At 34.0% G+C, this 20,448-nt stretch overlaps 1 protein-coding gene across 2 annotated transcripts; it reads left to right on the top strand.

Moving 5' to 3' along the window:
* Positions 1–10,526: 10,526 nt before the first annotated feature.
* LOC107671757 (myosin light chain 1, cardiac muscle-like) lies at positions 10,527–16,854 on the top strand. 2 transcript variants are annotated; one of them, XM_016464706.1, is made up of 7 exons: positions 10,527–10,701; positions 12,523–12,550; positions 13,697–13,846; positions 13,998–14,171; positions 15,053–15,130; positions 16,362–16,395; positions 16,626–16,854. In XM_016464706.1, exons 1-6 carry the CDS (start codon positions 10,600–10,602, stop codon positions 16,388–16,390), a joined length of 561 nt encoding a protein of 186 aa, XP_016320192.1. In that variant the 5' UTR covers positions 10,527–10,599; the 3' UTR covers positions 16,391–16,395; positions 16,626–16,854. The 2 variants fall into 2 exon arrangements, with proteins under 2 accessions (XP_016320192.1, XP_016320193.1); XM_016464707.1 differs by lacking the exon at positions 15,053–15,130.
* Positions 16,855–20,448: the final 3,594 nt, after the last annotated feature.

The raw sequence follows: 20,448 nt of genomic DNA, 5'->3' as shown, positions 1-20,448 counted from the left end.
TATATATATATATATATATATATATATAAATTCTCCTAATTGAAATTAACAGATGCTAACATTATCTTCCATCTGACGTGCAACAAATCTGTTAAAATCTCAGAAAATGTGGTTTAGTGTTTCGTGACCATTTAACACATATTTGTCTTGATGCTGAAAAGAGATTCAAGGTGAGAATGAACACACACACACACACACCAATATTTTACTGAAAAGTAAAAATATTTGTGCATTGCTGAGCCAAAACTATATGCACCCTTCATTTCGTGTGCTTATTGTGGTGCACTGTATATTGAGGGCAAGCATTTTTCTTGATGCCAGGGAAAGCTTCCAAGGTGAAAAAATGTTTTCTATGTGAGAAGATGTTTGCTGTTAACCTGATAGCTGAAGAACCACATTAGAAAGAATTGCCAATGATTAGCATGTTAACTTAGCATAGCATAGAACAACAAATACTGACCCCGTCACATTTGGAAAGGTCTTTCTCTGTAACAGTAGCAAATATCAAAAATCTGTTTGGTTATTTCTGTGCGAATTAGTGCAAAGATCATCTGACCTGATTTGTAGGAGGAGTATCAAAAAACAGATGTGTGCACTAGGATTAGTATTGATTACACGAGAGGAGAGCTTGACAAATGTGAGATGTGTCTGATCAGTGATGTGTCGTTCAGAAACGAATCGGCACTTTTGAATGAATCTTCTAAGGGAACGAGTCACTCTTGTTCACTTGCATGACTTCACTGAAATCCCTCCCCTTCGAATCTCTAGTTTGAAGAGTGTGACTTCTTTGCTGTCTTGTTCTGCTTGTAATGAATTAAATAAACAAATCATATCTTATAAGGACAATGCTTAATAAAATTTTAATAAAGTATAACAAGGCTTGATGCAGTTTGGTCCAAATCAATGTGATAGCTCACTCACATAAAAATGCTGGTTTTTGCCACCTACTAGAGTAAATATGTAATATCACTGAACTAATCAGTGAACAAATCTAAACGAATCTTTGGTAAATGATTCAAAAGACTCGATCGATAGTGTGCATGCACACTAACTATAATTTATACTATGACCAATTATAAAGAATTACCAACTAATAACTAATCACACGTTACAGTTTTTGTCATTCACTTTGGTACTGGTAAGGTGTAAATTTTCAAAACTTAGTAGCAACAAAAATCCAAAATAATCACACTTGTAACGCAACTATTTTTCTGTCAAAACCTGATCTCATGTTTTCAGCCCAGTTCTTCGTATTTTCTCCAGAACACAACTTAATCATTCAATTCAGTACTTTTAACAATCAGTTAATTCAATAGCAAACAATGCAAGATAGATGTGTCAGCATTGTTGGTGAATTGAAGATGTTACAGTAGGCTACAGTTGTCACATTAGAAAATGCATAAGTTATGACCAAAGTTAGGTAACTGACATTAAATCCATAAAATTTGTAATTGTACCTATCCAGAGCATTAAAATGTGTGATAAAGATATGATGCAGTAAATGTACTATATGACTGACTCTACTGTTGTTGACCTTTTCAGGTAAAAGGTGAGTTACAGTAATTTGCTGTAACAGTCTGTACAAATGTAAGGCTTGCTGTAATATAAAATGCCTGTATTTGATGATGTGTGTCTTCTTCTATCTCATGCATCGGATCAATCTGATTGTTTCTTCTCTTGCTCTATATTCCCAAATTTCAAACATTGATGGACTGGCCATCTGTCAGAGGTGTTTCTCTCATCTGCGGCCCGAGACACTGGGATTGGTAGCAGCGTCCCCATGAGGACGAGAAGTTTAGAGAATGGATGGATGGATGGATGAACCTTTTATCTGTAGTGAAAAGGATCGCTTTGTGATTTTTGTGTGTTGTACTAACATAATTGAAAATTAGCTGATTGTATTTATATGTTGTTAGATTTGACAATTTACCACTATAAAACATTTTCACCTTACAGGTTTTTACAATCGCTAGGACACATTTCTCAATACTTTTTCAAATCTCTCCACACAGTTCTGCTAACCAATTTTCAATGCTGGCACAGCAGTTAATTTTACATTCAAAATGCACTAAAACTTATACCAAAACACTTTGTGCATGTTTGAAATTAACTCATTCTTCTATAACACTAGCAAAGGTTTTCCACCAGCAAACACACTTTGTCAATCATAAAACAATGACCTAAAAACACTAACAATAGATAGCATTATACAATGTTTGATTTCATACAATTTATTTAAATAAAAACAAGAACGACACTATCTACTGCTTTTAAATCACTGCAGTAAATATCATAGTTCATGTTTACATTACAGTATAAAATTATTCCTAAGTTTTCCCCATGTATATATGGTAATGTAACTGAAAGACTAACACCTGTGTAGGTGTTCAGCTATATCAAATTGTAGCAAAATTCTGTCTTGTTCTTTTTTGTATTATGTTTGGTTTTGAACTTAAGTTTAACAGTTTTGTGAATAGTATGTTAACACATGAGTTTTGGTAGAGGTTGTGTGTGAGAGAGAAAGGAATTCATGTAATTTGAAAGCTGTAGTCATTGAATGCATTTTGTGCCAAAGCAATGATAAATGATCCACAGTTTAGCCCACATAGACTGCTGTTGTGCTCACTGTGTGAAGAGGTTTGGAAAAAGTGACCTAAGTATTGAGAAATGTTTCCTAGTGATTGTAAAAAAAAAACTGTAAAATAAGGGTCATGATCACTAGTAGTTACTGCAGAATGACAAGGTGACACTTGAGGAATTTCACATTAGGTTTAACAAATAATATGTATTATTATATGTTTTACAGGTTTTGATACATACAAACATTTCAGTGAGATGCACACATGGGTCTGAAAGCTAAGATGTAGCACAAATGGGCCAGTAGGTGACACTCTTCCCTTCTGAAACTGCTAATCCCTGTAACATAACAACAACATCTCTGGAAAACGTCCAGGATCAGTGGCTTCAGCCCAAACATCATGAGAGAAGAGCTCAAATCAGAAGCGGAAACAGCATTATCCCGCACAGATGTGATGACATTTGGGACATCACACACACACACAAAAAAGGTTTTTATTTTTTATTTTATTTTTATTTTGTTGCTTTCTAACGTGCTATGCACTGTGATCTTTACTAGACAAACTCACTCAAGCCGTTTATTCCAAAAGTGTGCTCATTTGGAGAAAAAAAATCTATGGATTATGATATTTGTTTAAAGAGCACTCACATATGTCTGAGAAAACACCTTTTGTGTCCCACAGCAAACAAAGTAAATATTACATGATAAGTAATGGTTAAACGATTGAAGGAATGTCATTCATTTTTAGGGTTTAAAGTGTAGTCTTGTTTAACATATATGCATTCTTTGAAACAAGTTGGCAGCAGAAATCACTTAAAACAGAATGGAACATAATTTCATATTAAAGGGTTAGTTCACCCAAAAATGAAAATTCTGTCATTAATTACTCACCCTCGTGTTGTTCGAAACCCGTAAGACCTTTGTTCATCTTCGGAACACAATTTAAGATATTTTTCATGAAATCTGAGGGCTCTCTGATCCTCCCATAGACAGTAAGGTAACTACCACGTTCAAGGTCCAGAAAAGTACCAAGATGATCGACAAAGTAGTCCGTGTGACATCAGTGGTTCAACTGTAAAGTTACCAAGCTACAAGAATACTTTTTTGCGCAAAGAAAACATTAATTTTTGGGTGAACTAACCCTTTAAGAGAATGAGTAAACTTCATTTAATAAATGCAGTTGAAAACATAATGCCATTAATATGACAACTGAATACAACATACTACAATGATAATGCAGCAATTTCAATATTCATAAGGATTCATTTGTAAGTCTGTAAAGTTGTTCATACGTAAATAATTTACGTTTTAAGTGTCGTCAATACGTCAGTATTGTAGGTTTAGATGCTGTAAATACGTCAATATTGTACATTTCAGTGTCTGTGAAAATGTAAATAAATGAAATCTCTTTGTTATACCATATAGACCCTGAGTTATCGCTGCTGTAGTTGAAAAAAGCAGATCGAGATATTATGACTGATGAAACATGAAGACAATAAACACATAGCATATGGTTTATCTGTGTTCTTCAAGCCATCTTGGGAATTTCATAAGAATAAGGTATATTTAAAATGCAGTGCTAATCAACATAGCCCTTATCACAATATAGAATACAAATGGATTTTCTGCCTCATTCTGTCATAAGAAGCCACATCAGATCACAGAAGGAACTTATTTCAAACATAGATGCTACAGTGAGTTTGGAGCAAAAAAACATGGTTGATTTCATAAATTGTTGTGTTTTGATGCTATGCTAAGCCAACATACTCTAAATATAACGTCAATAGATATTAAGTATTTATTTAAGTATTTGACATTGATACAAATCATAGTGAATACAAAATAATATATAGAGAATAAAATAATATATCAAATACAAAATGTGACATTTGCAGCCCATAATGTCCATAGATTCATTGTGTGCAGGTGTAATGTGGGGTTTGGTGTTTGGGTATTGTTTCATGTTCATGTTTTCCATGTCTTTTATTTTGTATTGTTTTATGCTGTTAGTGTCATGCTTCCCTTGCCCTCTTGTCTTCATGCTATTGGTTCCTCTGTTCATTGTGTCATGTTCTGATTGGTTGTCTTAGTCATGTGTCTTGTTTCCCATTGGTTTGTTCTTGTCATGTGACCCTCATTGTCTGATATAAGTAGCCATCATGTTCCCATAGTCTTCGTCGTGTATTGATGTTGTAACCCGCTGTCTAGAGTCTAGTCTGTTTATGCCTCGTCAAGCCTGTTCAAGTCAAGTCTGTTCATATCAAGTCTCGGATTATTGTTTCTAGTCTTCGTCTGTTTGGATTATGTTTGGATGTTTAGATCACTGTAAATAAACTGCACTTGGGTTCTTCACTACGCTCGCCTTCAGTGGATGATTGGTTACAGCAGGTAACAGAAAAATAACTGAATATAAAAAAAAAAAAAAAAAATACTTTAAAGCACTTCAAATATTAACATATATTACCAAGATGTGATTTTATAAATTATTTAAATAAATATTTTTTATTTTATTATTATTATATTTTATTATATAAATAGATTTATTATGAAATATTTGTAAAGCAGCTTAAACCAGCTAAGACCAGCCAACCAGCTTAGGCTGGTTTTTAGGCCGTTTTCCATCAAAGAAGTCCAGTCAGTACAAACGTTACAGCTGCTCATCAACTGTCACAGTTTCTAGGCAACACTTTTAACCTCAGGTAGAAGAATGTTTAAAAGGGTGGTTAGATGCTTAGATGGACATAAGTGAAGAAAACAAGAAGTGAAATCAAACCTCCTTCACCTGCACACACGGTTGAGCTAACAGGAGATATGAACAGGCAGATCATTGCTGCACTGAAGGACATGTTCTAAGAGGCAGAGCTAACTGGCTGAAGTTAATTTCAGATCCTCTCCAAGCTGCAGCAATGACACTGTAGATCAGTGCGGCCTGAAGGACAAGGAGTGAAAAATCAATTTGTCAAAATGGATTCATTTAAAAATAAAAATGTAATACATCACGATACAAACTGACAAATCAATAGACATACTTAAAACTGTGTATTTAATCCAAGTTTGAACTATTAATTACATATAATTGTGTTTTATACATAAAATGTCTCTAATTATATATTTGCAATAGCATAGCGTACAATTTTTGTAGGGTAAAATGGGGCAAGATGCCCCCCAATGTGAATTTACTTTTAAATTGCAATGTTAGATATAAGTTTGAAGCATCAGCCAATACGTTATTATAAGAAATACATAGAAACAATTGCTAATTTAGTTGTTATAGCACAAAATATAAAATTATTCTATCATATAAAATATTCTATGTATAAAAATAAATTCAGCATAGCACAATGTCACAGATCACTATTTTCCAGAGACACAATTTTAGATCTATTAACCTCAAAACTGTTTCGACTGTCTAAATCTCACAAATGTTGACATTCAGAAGAAATTACAAAATTACAGTACAAAATTAAAAACAGCATAGCCATTTATCAAACGTTTTGAGATGAGATTTTGTGCTGTCTATGGTCAAAAAAAGTTATTTATCTTATCTTTATTATGTATTTTATTAAACTTTTGAAGATGGGTACTGTATGTAATCATTTGAAACATTTCAACCCTGTATAAATGTGAGCGATGAGATCAGAAGAAATTATATCATGCTAGTTTGAACGATGAGAAGCTTTGAGACCTCTGATTCATATGTGCTTTTTATACTACAGTATGTGACTATTCATAATGATCCCTCTTCATTCATGGGAGTTAGATTCATAAAGAATGTTTCAGCTTAACCATCACTGCAAATTAGAACTAAATAGCATTAAATGTTACTTTTCTTTTTTGGTTACTCTAATTGCTTCTGAGTTGCCCTGTGCATGCTGCTTTTCGCTATCTTTGCATAACTGCCTTTGTAAATTGTTTGCTGATCCCAAGCAGCTGCTTTTAGACATGAAGGTCACTTCACGGAGGGTCAAGTGTCATTGTAATTCAGCTGCACACCAGGGTTCATACCAATTGAACAACAGGCCATTGCCAAAATAACTTTCTAAACAGATCTCACATGGTTTACAAGCGTGTCTTCTGTGGTCTCATGGCATGCATGTTTAAAATGCATTCAGCACTGATCACCTGATGTAGTCTTTACACGGCCTGTGTTGTTATGCAAAACTATAGAGCCATTTATACCCACGACCAGCACACGGTTCTTTCCATCTGTGGCAGGTTGGCTGGGGAGGGAACTTCATATTAAGTTCACAGTAGTGTCAAACATAGTGTAAAGTCGCTACATTGTGTAATTTGATTGGCGGTTCTGAGAATCAGTACAATCAAGTCAATTTCTATATAAGCACTTAAAGTCAGTAAAAAAAAAAAAGTACAGTTCAGTTGACATGCATTGGCCGTTATTAATTAAAAAAAATGATTATTGTGCTGATTGTACAATGGGAGGTACTTTTATCTGCTGGTTAAAAATGACATATTTACATGTTTATTGTTTATATTTATATGCATACCTCAACTGCACCTAACAGGACAAGGGTCCTTTTTCATTTATTTCCTTAGAAACTTTTAAAGTGATATTTATATGTTGTTCTAAGAATTGTTACATTAATGCATTAATTATGCCGTGTACTAAACCATATATTGCATGTTATGGTGTCATGAATAATTGTAACCACAGTTATAATACATAATAATACTCATCTATTCATTGTTCCTCCTTTAGAAAATGTAATGCATTAAAACACATGATAAACAAACCTTCATGTATTAGAATGCATTTAACGTTTTTACCAGTATTTCTGAAAACATCTAGTGCATTACAACATACATTACAAATACCTTTATAATGCATTATGCAAAAAGGCTTAAGTAAAGTGTTACCGATTATGAAGATGCATTTACTGTAAATTGCAACATTTTGTACAGAATACAGTATGTGCAATGTTGACATCATTCATAGTTTCCTACCTTGTTAACAGTCCCTATAAATTAAAATGGCAAAAATGTTAGTTAATTGATTATTAGTTATCAAGCAGAGCAAATTAAGTGCAAAATTAAAAACACTTCAGGTTTGCTTTATGGAAACAACAACAAATCACTTACCAGCTGATCTTGTTTGTCAAACTCATCAAACCCTTGAGTTGAATCAGCTGTGATTCCTCACATTTGCAACACTTAAGAACTGTTGGTGGTCCTTTGGCTGATGAATGGACAACTCCAGGACTTTGTGCCAGGACTTTTTCAGAATTTCTTAATAGAAATGCACATTTTAAACAACAGTCATCAGGAGGAGACAAAAATACATACATTTTTAAAGATGTCACAAACACATTGAGTTCACCTAAATATATATATATATATATATTAAATAACCCAGAGGAATCTCTTTAACATCCAAAATTATTCTCCTAGACAGAAGTGAAGTTACCTGAACATCAATTGGAGACTTTTATCTCAGTCTCCTGCTTCTCTTTGCTTTCTTAAAAAAAAAAAAAAAAAAGAACTCTAATCCTTCACATTTGTCTCCTCTTAAGTTTCAGAAGAGATCTCAACAAGTTTACAAACTGTGCAAAGTCAAATGTCTCAATATGAAATCAAACTTTCTTAATATTAATATAAAAATGTATTAATAATTAAATTATTCATGGATTGTGCCTTTCAGCGAAGAAAGTTCAAGGGTTACTGATCTTGTAATATGACTTTTGTAAGTCGTGTTCCATAAAAACAAATTTTTTTTAAATAAATAAAAATCTGGTACATGACTGCTCCAAGAACAAATTATAGCATTTTCTTACTTGTCAAAAATGAAGCATAATTCTAATCCTATTTTCTCATAATTTCACTCGTAATATAGACATAAATTCTGAATTTCATGATGAGTGTTTTTGTTTTACTCTCATTCATTTCTCTGTCACTAAACCCCACAATCAAACAGATTGCATACATTATCATATTTAAAATCATTTAGTGCAGACAGTGATATGCAATGATTAGACATGAGGAAATCGTGACCTATATTTCAATGCAAGCAAAATTGGTTTACAAGAGAAACTTCCCATGTTAACAAAGAAAAATAAATGATGCAACAACCATCAAGCTCTAGTACACTACTGTTATCAACGAAGCTCTCTACACTGCGCAATGAATCTTTTATTTACACCCGGTCTACACTTTGCTTATGAAAGGATTCATGAGATATGTCTCTGATACAATACTCAACACTGCAAAAATACGTAGAAACCTTTGAAGCTCCCCTCAGCGATCACAATCACAAATATGATGAAGATCTGGTCAGTCGCACTGGTGCTCCTAAATATATGATAATGATGTCATTAGGTCAGATTGAGTTAGACCTATTGGACTTGCGCCATCTAGAGTTTCATGCCAGAACTCTGTATTTATTTTACACTAATCTTCTTACAATTATTTAATCCCTTTGTAGTGTTTGCTGCAAACTAAAGATGAGATTAATTTAATCTAGTAAAATAGTGATCTTCTGAAATACACAATATTATTCAAAGAACAGTTTCATTATTTATAATATTATAAAATATAATAATAATAATTTGTTTCTCCAAAAATAACATTTTAGGAAAAACATCTAAAGACAAATTTGATACCTAAATGCGATGTATAAGACAAACCCTACTTAGTTATGTGGGCAGAGCTCTGACACACGGCACAGCTGCTCTCACCATGAGTCTCCTCTCGCCTCTCCCATTGTTTCCTGTCTCTCCTCCTACAGCCCTGTCCCTTAAAGGTGAAAAAAATTATGAAATAAAGGAGCAACCACTGACCAATAAAATGTTGGTATAATGGAGTCTTAAATGAGATTACAGCAAGACAACAAAGAGATCTCCCATGTTTCTCATACTGTATTCTAAGTTTTGACTCCTTTTCTCTTAGAACTTTCTCACATCTCATTTGTCTCTACTTTTATTTCTCTTAAGGCTTTTTATGGGAAACTTCAGAGGCACTGTTGATACTAAAATGGGAGAATCTGGGAATCTTCGGAGCTCAGGAAAAGCACAAAAAAATTTCTTTTGGGAAAACCTAACTAAGAAAAGAAAAAAAAAATCTAAGAGTTAATACACCAGTTTTGTCCATGTTGGAGAATTAAAAAAAAAAAAAAAAACATAAATATTTTAAGACCATTAAAATGTAATATATCGTAATAGTATTATTACTCTCTTCAATAAGAACTTAATTTCTTTATTGTTATGCAAAAAAGTACTCATGTTCAAAATGCCTAAAAGTCTTTAATCAAAATAACTTGAATTTAGCAGTTTTTCAAATTTTGTGGTGATTATAACTTTATAATAAAAAATAAAAAAAATGTCTCTGCAAAAAGTTCTAATGGAATTTTCTTTTTGATTTGGAAGTCTGAACATCTTTTTTTTAAGATTTGCCCAGGTACACCAGTTTCTTTTATCGACTGCTTTCTTTAGCTGATTTAGATGTTATGATTACTGTTGAAAACGTTGTTTCACACTGTGTGGAAAATATCTAGTTAATAACATTTATTTTTGGCAAGACCCAGGAAAATAAATAAGGTTATATATGTATGTATGTATGTATGTATGTATGTATGTGTGTGTGTATTCTTTTATTTATTTATTTACACACACTTTAACTTGGTTTTAATTAGTGTTCTGCTCCATTTGCTATAGAAATTAGTTTTTCTATTACTTCATGATTGGCAGAAAATCTCTCACTGTGACTATAAAGATCAAAATCCATAATCCCAAGTTTCTAGCTAAATTAACAAACGCTTTAGCCCCTATGGCCCAGTACAGATAGACGAGAGCGTCTGTTGTGAGAGGACAATGTGTCTCAAATAGAAGCCATAGGCCATGTCCTTTTACGGCGTTCCTCTTTGTATTTGGCACCTTTCTTGGACAAAAGGGGGCAGGACATACCTGTCAGACTGAGGATAAAGTGCCCTCCGGAAGCATGGAGTCCTGTACCCAGAGCGTGTCTGACCCTGTGCTGTCTCCGTCCCTCTGTGTTGCATCGTAACCACCACCATGGCCCCCAAGAAGAAGGAAGAGCCCAAACCAGTAGCTGCACCCAAGCCCCCAGAGCCTGAGCCCCCCAAGGAGCCAGAGTTTAACCCAGCTGAAGTCAAGGTACGAACTCTGCAGAGGAGACTGCAAACCATCAAGTGGCTTGCACTGTTTTGCCTTGATGTGGAGCATTTAGATGCCAAAAAAAAAAGAAAAGAAATAGAACTTGCAATTTAAATTTTGTGAACATTTGAGACTTAAAACTGTTCAGTTTAATTTTTATCAAATTGAATATGGTGTCTAGTATGACTAAGGTCTGTATGTATGTAACTACCGTCCGTTTGAGTTTTCTGTTTCCCTATGAATTATGGTGAAGACCAAGAGAAAATGAAAATGGAATTGTGCTAATATTCCTGCTACTTCTGACCAAAGACTTTAAGGCACTTTCTCTCAATTGACTGGCATCTGTTTGTTTGTTTTATTCATTCTAGAATACAAAGTTCTTTATTGGCATCAATGGTTCAAGAACCTATAATTGCACAAAGGAATATTTCCATTGGTTCCAAAAGGTTCTTTATAATGGAAAAAGTTTCTTCACACTAAGAAAAAACCCTCTTTTGGAACCTCTGTTTTTAAGAATGTAGAGTATCTTGATATCAGTTCCTCTACTGAATGTCCTGATGACAAATGTTACCTTCTCACAGACAACTGCTATGCTCTTGTTGCTTTCATTGATGTCCATGAGCTATTTTGAGCAACATCAGAGACACCATTTGATGTAGAAGGTGTAGTGCGTCCAAAAGGACAACCTGCAGATTCATTGGCTGAGCATCTACAAATGCTTATCTTCCACAGTCTGCTGATTTGGCAGTGTGTTGCATACATATTTGTTTAAATCTGCAGAGCTCAGAAGTGATTTGAAAAGCCATTTGCTTGAACTAAACAATTGTCAGTGTCTGTTTTTATATTGTCTGAGAATTCGGTATTCTGTCTTTCCCACATCCAAATGTTTTAGCAACTCTCAGAAGTTCCGCATATTTAAACTCAAAACATATACATACAGCATATCATCAGTAATACCCAGTGGCGTATCACTTTCCGAACCTTTTTTTTTTTTTTTGCAGGTCAAGAAATATTTGGTTTTCCTAGAGTAACGGTGGAAAATTGACAGTAAAGCTTAAGTTTCAGAGAAGTCATTTTAGTGGTCATCATTGCACCCCATTTCCATAGTCTGAAAGTTTGGGGTTAGGAGAAGCCATAATATATGTTCCAACCATTGAGGTTTAGGCCACACACAATGTGATTTTGATTACGCTGCTCCAGAATGGACCACCCAAACTGTACGGTATTGTTAATTATGAAGAAGATTCACAAATTCTACACATTTTGTTGAAGACATAAAGCAAGCATGTCATTCAACTAGAAGAGATGCAGTATTTCTAATGAGCTCTGATTACTGAGAATCATCCTTTACGGTAACTATAATTTCCTGCATCCAGTGGCATTGTTTTTGTGATGTTTCAGTGGGCAATATGCATTAACGATTCAGTATCTCTTCAGTTGGACAAAATTGTCAGTGTCATGCATTTGCAGCCTTCAATCACTGTCTGAGCCTGCTAACCCTGACTGGTAATAGTTTGTGCTGTAATGACAAAAGGTGTATCGGGTGTACACCCGCAGGGCCACACACACCCTCTGGCTCAAGGTTGCTCATACATTCTTTTGGACAATGAGTCACAGGACAAACAGGATTGAATTTGAGTAACCAGAGCCGGGTGAGTGTGCAGACATTGACAGCTGCGTGTGTGTCCGGAGGATGGGTCACGCACTGAAGGACAATAGCACCTAAACATTAATAATCACATGTAATCCCATTATAGTCTTGTATGTCATTTATTATACTTCAGAGTTTTGTGTAATTATTAATATTTTTTCTCTTGACAGCTTGAATTCACCGCTGAGCAGATTGAGGGTAAACCAGATTTTCTGTTTGCATTTCAATATTAATTGTGCTTGAAGAGTACATTTAGAGCAAACCTTAATTAAGTCCTTAATTAAACTGACATTGCTTGCATGCCCCCACAAAAAAGAAAATTGTTATTATTATATGCAATTTATAGTGAAAAAAAAATCCTTAAAACAAGATGCATTTTATACATTTAAAGATTTGAGATTTGTGCTTGATCAAATGGGAAAAAAAAATCACAAATATATTCTCAAAACAGAACCTTATGACTTATGCAACTTGCTTTTAAATAAATGCATTTTTTTCCCATAGATATTTTGGTAGCACTTTATTTTACAGTCCTGTTCCTCATGTACATACTATGTACTTACATACTTGTAGTAATTACAATAACTATGTAATAACTAGGTACTAACCCTGAACCTACCCCTAAACCTAACCCTACTCCATGTAGTTACCTTGTATTACCAGAACTTTCTTAGGTTAGTACACTGTAAGTACATGTACTGTAAAATAAAGTGCAACCAATATTTTTCATGCAAACAAATCAATGCAAACAATTTCACTTCGACAGCAATGTCTTTGGATGAGTTTTCATCTTATCTCTCTCTTTCAATTCACATTTATTTGTATGGCACTTTTCATGATAAATATATCATATTCAGCTTTGCAGAAAATGAATATTTCTACATTACAATGAAGAGTGATCTGTTATCTGAGGTGACTGTGTCAAAGTAATGTCCATATGGCAGAAGTGTACAATTCTAAGATTATACAAATTATGCTGTTAGTTTTGAATGTTGGTAGCCAAACAGTTGATGGCAGCCATTGACTTCCATAGTACTTTTTATCACTATGGAAGTCAATGGCTGCCGTCAACCTTTTGGCTACCAACATTCTTCAAAATATTTTCTTTTGTGTTGAACAGAAGAAAGACGCTCACACAGGGTTGACCACAGCAGATCCTTCACATAGTTTTGAGTTTGGCAAAAAGTGATGGAATGTGATAGAATAAAAACTCAACACCATATTTCCAGGACAGAGATCTAACAGAGACTTCCACATGCCAGTGATCTAAAGCATTGGCAGCGTACAGGGTTTATGTCTGTTGGAGTGTGAGAAACTCAAGTCCGACTGTCTTTTTCTCTGCAGATTTCAAGGATGCGTTCCAACTGTTTGACAGGACGCCAACCAACGAGATGAAAATCACCTATGCTCAGTGTGGTGATCTGATCCGGGCTTTGGGTCAGAACCCCACCAACACTGAAGTTATGCACGTCTTAGGCAAACCCAAAGCTGAAGGTGAGACCCTGAACCTGACAGAATCCGTCCCTCAGAACTCCACGGTCTGTAAATCTCAAACGAACTGTTACTGCCCACTCTCGAATGCCAAGAGCCAAACTGTGTAGCCCGATCATGCCACAGAGATTCATCTTGCTTATTTTGTTGGCAGACATGCAAGTGAAGATGCTGGATTTTGAACAGTTCCTGCCCATACATCAACACATCTGCAAGGCCAAAGACCGCGGCACCTTTGAAGACTTTGTTGAGGGCCTGAGAGTGTTCGACAAAGAGGGCAATGGAACAGTGATGGGTGCTGAACTCAGACACGTCCTCGCTACCCTGGGTAAGCTTTAACATCTAAAATACTCATTCTAAATTAGTTTAATATTCTTTCGTATTGCTGTAGTAAATGCCTGGGCGTACTTTTTTAGCCTTAACATTGGGTTCTCTCACTGTATCATTGAGATATCATTATAGTTTTGAAACAGTTTTTATTTTTATGTTGTCATTTTAGTTTTAGTTAAAGGTTTCGTTTTTTTGTAATTTTTTGCCAATTTTTTTGTACATTTTATTTTTTAATTATTTGAAAGTTTAAGTTATACTACATTAAAATGAAAAATGTTGCCTTGGAGACTATCTAAAATAAAAATATGTTTGTATTTTACTTTGTTAATGTTCATTTTGTTTACAAAATATACATATTTTTTCTTTTTAATTTATTTTTTTTGTTTTTTAGATTTAGTTAACTATAATAACCCTGGGTCATAGAAAAATATTGTTATATTATTATTATCATCATTATTATTATTCCTTAAAACAAGATAAATTCTCTTGAGAAGAAAACTTTCCGATATTTTTATTGAATCAAGTTATTATTAAACTATTATTACAATTATTATCAAATTATTAAACTATTTTAATTCCTCAAAATCATGGTTTGGACTGGATGTGTTCTCTGTATAATATATCAAGCATAATATGATATGATATGATATGATATGATATGATATGATAATTATCAGGGTAAACAACAGACAGCACTACAGTTTTAATATATATTATAAAAAAAAATTATAAAAAAAGCAAATACCCCATAACTTGTATATCTTGGAATACATTGCCATCAGACTAGCAACTCCAAAGACACGATGATAAGCCAGTCCTGCTTCCATGTAGAGCACTGTGAAACTCTGGTGAGAATGTGTGCTCGTGTCTTCTCCGTAGGTGAGAAGATGAAGGAAGATGAGGTTGAGCAGCTGATGGCTGGGCAGGAGGATGCAAACGGCTGTATAAACTATGAAGGTGTGTTTGTACACACTTTTACAACTCCATCACCTGCTGTTCAGCTGTTTCATTCAATGTCAGCATGTCCAGTAATATGTGCTACCTTATAAATCAACATCTGTCATCAACAGCTGATAACATCACAGTTCATGTCTATGCAGTATAAGTGACAATGAGAACCAAATCATTTATCTCTAATTAAAAAGTGATTGATCTCTTTATCTCTAGATGACAATGTCTCATCTGGTACAATTTTTGACTTTGGATGTGTCTACATTTTTTCCCTTATAAAACGAAAACAACTATACGCACATGACTTTGTCCAAATCAGAAAATTGGTCTCAGAATTATATAAACTTAATATGCATTAGCCAGAGGCGGACAAAGTACTCAACTCCATTACTTGAGTGAAAGTACAGATACTGCTGGTCCATCTATGTGTAACCATTTGTCCACATTTGAACAGAGTGGACAGTGAAATCCTGTAAATACAGAGTGATAAGGAAGAAAAAAAATCAAACCTGCTTTAAAACCCAACAACACGACTGTAGCTGTATAACTTTACAACAGCAACACTGCTTTAACAAAAAAGCAAAACCGCAAGACTTATTTGACATCAAAACAAACATTTTTTAAATGCTGTCTAATCGCTCTCGCTGTACTTTGATGTCACACACAGAACAGTCTGTGCAGTGCTGCTTCAGTCAAACACCTATTGTGTTTTATTAGGAGACGCACAACAGTTATTCTGTGGCTTTATAGGTAATATTTTTGCGTACACAATTTAGCAAAATCAGACAATATTGTGTCTAATATATACACAATATTAACTTATTATTGAATTGTTGTAAATAAATATCACATTTGCAGCTGGTCAGTGTTCAAAAAATGCTGGGAAATCACTTAATGTAGCCCCAAGAGTGATTACTGATAAACTGTCTGAAAAATAAGAAAGTCACATTTTTAGAGAAGACAAAAATCACCCACTGACTTTCAAAGCTGCTACATAGTAACGACTTTCTACTTCGAGGACCTTGATAGAAATGTAGTGGAGTGAAAAGTACAATATTTGTCTTTCAAATGTAGTGAAGTTAAAGTCATAAGTTCCCAGAAAAAATAATACTCAAGTAAAGTACCGATACTCAAAAAGTGTACTTAAGTACAATACTCAAGTAAATGTACTTAGTTACTGTCCGCCTCTGGCATTAGCACAGCATATTGATTTAGATGGTTTATTTTCCTCCCACAGCTTTTGTAAAACACATCATGGCTGGCTGAAGAGGGTAAGACAAACCATCCTTTTTCCACTTTGTCTTCAATGCATCATTACTTATTGTTTGATTGATCTATTTATTTATTTATGTTTTGATATGTTGTACCGGTGGGCATTCAAATCATTTCACTCTATAAAGCACTTTGATTCTCATCTTGATGCATGTGCACTGAATATTATTATGTGTTGATTGTTATTTTTAATTTTTTTTTTAATGGATTTTATTTTCCTTTTCTTCAGATGATCAAGACACTTCAATTGAGGATACAACATAATGTCGATTTTATTTCATCGTTGTTCTTTTTTAAATTAAACCCCACACAGGTGTTTCCTCACTGTCTCCAACTATCTCTCAAACCTTCCTTTTTGTGTCTCTCCTCAGTCTGTTACACCTAAACACTCCATCTTTTGTCAATACAAAAAAAAAAAAAAAAAAGTTTAATAAATGTCACGCTTGGTTTAAACAGCCTCCTCTCTCTGAATCCTTTTCACTTCACTATTCTTGGAAAGCTATCACTGGTATTCAAATGTCTGCATTTAGAGGTGTGATGTGGAGGAGCTGATGAAATGACTGGGTTTTACTAAAATAAAAGTCTATGGCAGCATTGTTTGTTAATGAGATGATGATGCTCTCCTTCGGTTGAGTGGCTCCTGACACAACCAGGAAACTAAATTAGACTCTGGTGTTGAGATTTGCTTTAAATAGCATGCGAATGTCCACCTTTTTTTGCTAACGAGCCTACTGAGTTTTAAATTATGGGAGGCACTTCCGGTTTGCGGATGATCCACTCAAAAAGACTGAAACAGATCATTTCAAATCATAAAGCTGCGCTACAAATAATCCTTATCTGTCAGTTTGACAGAATGAGCTGTAAATGTTCTATGTTCTGTTTTCAGATTTTAACGTGACAAGAATATTTATGGAAGAGCACTTTTCAGAGCACTTTTATTTTCCTCCCAATTCGTTTTTTCCTTTGTATTTCGCTGTAACTATATGAAAAAGGGCAACATACTGTATACTGCGCTTTTGTGGTCTGCTCTCTCGATTTAATTTACGATAGCCTATATCCCACGAATAATTCACTGGAATGCACTAATATCTCTGGTTTTTCCTTCCGTATCTCGTGTAATTGCTTCCTCTTTTCACTTCTAATCATTGTTAGCAGTGTTTAGCCTAGTGGAAGGTTTCTAAAGCAAGTAAACACGATGTTTGTTACCTGTCAAAATGACGGAAATCACTTTCAGATATATCACTGTGTTAATGTTAATGAACAATTTTAAGGCAACGTATGTTACATAATATAATAGACATCTATTACTAGTGATATTTAACACACCTGTAATATTGCTGCGGAAATAATCAAATGTATTGGTTTTATTCATGAATGCTGAACATAATCTCCATGCTGAAAAAAAACCCAAAACAATAGAAACCATCACAGAAATTCTAATGGCTTCCATTACAAATACCACTATAAATATTAAAAATCATCAACTATAACCATTAAAACTATTAAAAATGATTTTGATGGTTGAAGGGGGAAAAATGTCATCTCACTGTACCCAGTTTTATAAATGTTTATTATAAAACCATTCGCTGATTGTTTACAGTTTAAAGGAAGCTACTCCCATAATTTGCATCATGGGGCATAGGAGAAAGGTGGATAGATAGATGGATGGATGGATGGATAGATTTGGATAGGAGTGAAAACAGGCACAGCTGGTGGTAGAGGTGTTATACTGACTGACAGGGGATCCGAAAAAAATCAGCACAAGGCAAAATCACATTTCAGCATCTGATTATTTTTTTCTTCTTCTCACTCCTCGGTCTATGGAGTTTTCAATCAGGGTCATCCCATGTGCCAGACCCAGTGGTGATGTTCTCATTTTCTGTAGCAGAGGAGTTCACATCAACCCTTGTATTAACTTGCATTAACAGGATGAACTCTGTCTCCCACAATCTGGCAAGTTGTGAAGTAATGGGGGAGTTCCATTATCCTGCCCCTGCTGTCATACACTTTAAATTGATGTTATAAAAAGAAGAAGAAGAAGGATATATTGTAAGTTCATCATCATCACTCAAATAAATACAATTTTTGTTTGCTAAACATTGTTCTAAACATTGACACAATATTATTATTTTATAAAATCATATTCTATTTTAACTCTAGACTTCATCAAAGCTGTAAACGTTTAAACCATAATGACCTATATAATAGTCAACTTTGCCTGACCAATTTATAAATTGTCTACAATACTGTTTTTGGAAAAATCCAGCCAAAACCCTCAAAAATATTCTCTAAAAGAGATCCAAGTGATGATCACAAAACATATGGAATACAGTAATTCCATACAGTAACTTTTCCAATTTTACAAATGGAAACAGAATTGAGATCAAATATAGCCAAACATCTTGTAAGTTTATTGTCAGATATCCTGCTTTATAGTGTTCTTATAATGCATATTCTTTTATCATAGAACAAAGAATTACAAAGTTGAATAGATAAACAAATGAACACATTAAGGCCTATTTCCGTTTATCATAACTGTAGCTGTTTTTACCTGTTTTCAAGTTCATCTCATGGAGAAAAAAAAAAAGTTGCTAATGAACAATGCATTATATATCTCCTGATCGCGTTGGCATTGGACTTTTGTAAAACAATTATCATGAAGGTATAAACAACTCCTTCATTTCGTGGGCTTCACACATGCTATATACAGGTTGATTACTGACTTCCAAAAAAGATGCATGTGAAGTTGTCTTTTATATCCTGCCAATTTTTTGCCACATTTTTTTTTTATAAACTGAGTGATTATGTTTATTTTCATATTAATTATCGCAACAGGCATTTATCATTCAGTTTAGCACATTTAAATTAATAATTTAAAAAGAGATCAATATGTAATGCACTTGAATGTAGGCTACTGTACACTCTAACAAATTCTGGGTTGTTTCAACCCAACTTTGGGTCAAATTTGGACTAACCCAACTTTTGGGTTAAAAATTTAATGTAAAAATTTAACCCAACGGTTGAGTTAGTCCATATTTGACCCGAAGTTGGGTTGAAACAACCCAGCATTTTTTAGAGTGATATTATTTACTGAAGTGTTTGATGAGGTTGCAGTGTTCCAAACACTCTCAGAAATAAAAGTACAAGAGCTGTCACTGGGGCGGTACCTTTTCAAAAGGTATATGTTTGTACCCAAAGGGTCCATTTTGGTACCTTAACCCTTGTGCGGTCTTCGGACATTTTGAATTTTTAAAAATCGTAGCTTCACCAGAATGGTACAAAACTTGGGGACTTTTATGACACTTGGTATGTGAACACACAAAAAAATTTGAGGGCATGATTCGAAAAAGCTAAGTGGTCGTAAACAAAAATAGTCACACTCATGGTCTTCGGTCAAAAATTACTGACCATAGGAAATGAATGGATGAATAATTTTTGTTACATTTTTATAGAATTTTAATGTTTTGTGTAACAATCTGCTTTCTGTGTTCAGGTTTGAATGTAGTAATAATGATGCAAAAACCTACACTTCAAATCAACATTTAAAACAACAAAAAATAAAAAACTTGACAAAAAGTAGTCTTTGAGAATGCCTTAATATACATTTAAATCCACAACCTAATAAAAGTAAACAATTATGTATAAAAACAACTATAATCCCAAGCCTCACAATTCACAAGCCTCTCTATAGAGTCCTATACAGGAATCTATTGGTTACACCATGAAATTAGTTTTTTCTTTTTTTTTTGCTCTCACCAGGAGGTGCTATTCTGCCTTCAAAAATTGGATTTTGAAGGCCTAGTCTCTATTTTAATCTGAAATACTGCATTAATTGAAAAATAATTCCTGTTCATTTTTGTTACATTTTTATAGAATTTTAATGTTTTGTGTAACAATCTGCTTTCTGTGTTCAGGTTTGAATGTAGTAATAATGATGCAAAAACCTACACTTCAAATCAACATTTAAAACAACAAAAAATACAAAACTTGACAAAAAGTAGTCTTTGAGAATGCCTTAATATACATTTAAATCCACAACCTAATAAAAGTAA

The sequence above is a fragment of the Sinocyclocheilus anshuiensis genome, unplaced genomic scaffold, assembly GCF_001515605.1.
Source record: "Sinocyclocheilus anshuiensis isolate Anshui unplaced genomic scaffold, SAMN03320099.WGS_v1.1 scaffold524, whole genome shotgun sequence".
Classification (NCBI taxonomy): Eukaryota; Metazoa; Chordata; class Actinopteri; order Cypriniformes; family Cyprinidae; genus Sinocyclocheilus; species Sinocyclocheilus anshuiensis.
Note: the sequence above shows the minus strand (reverse complement) of the source record. Positions and strands in the feature narration are given on the sequence as shown.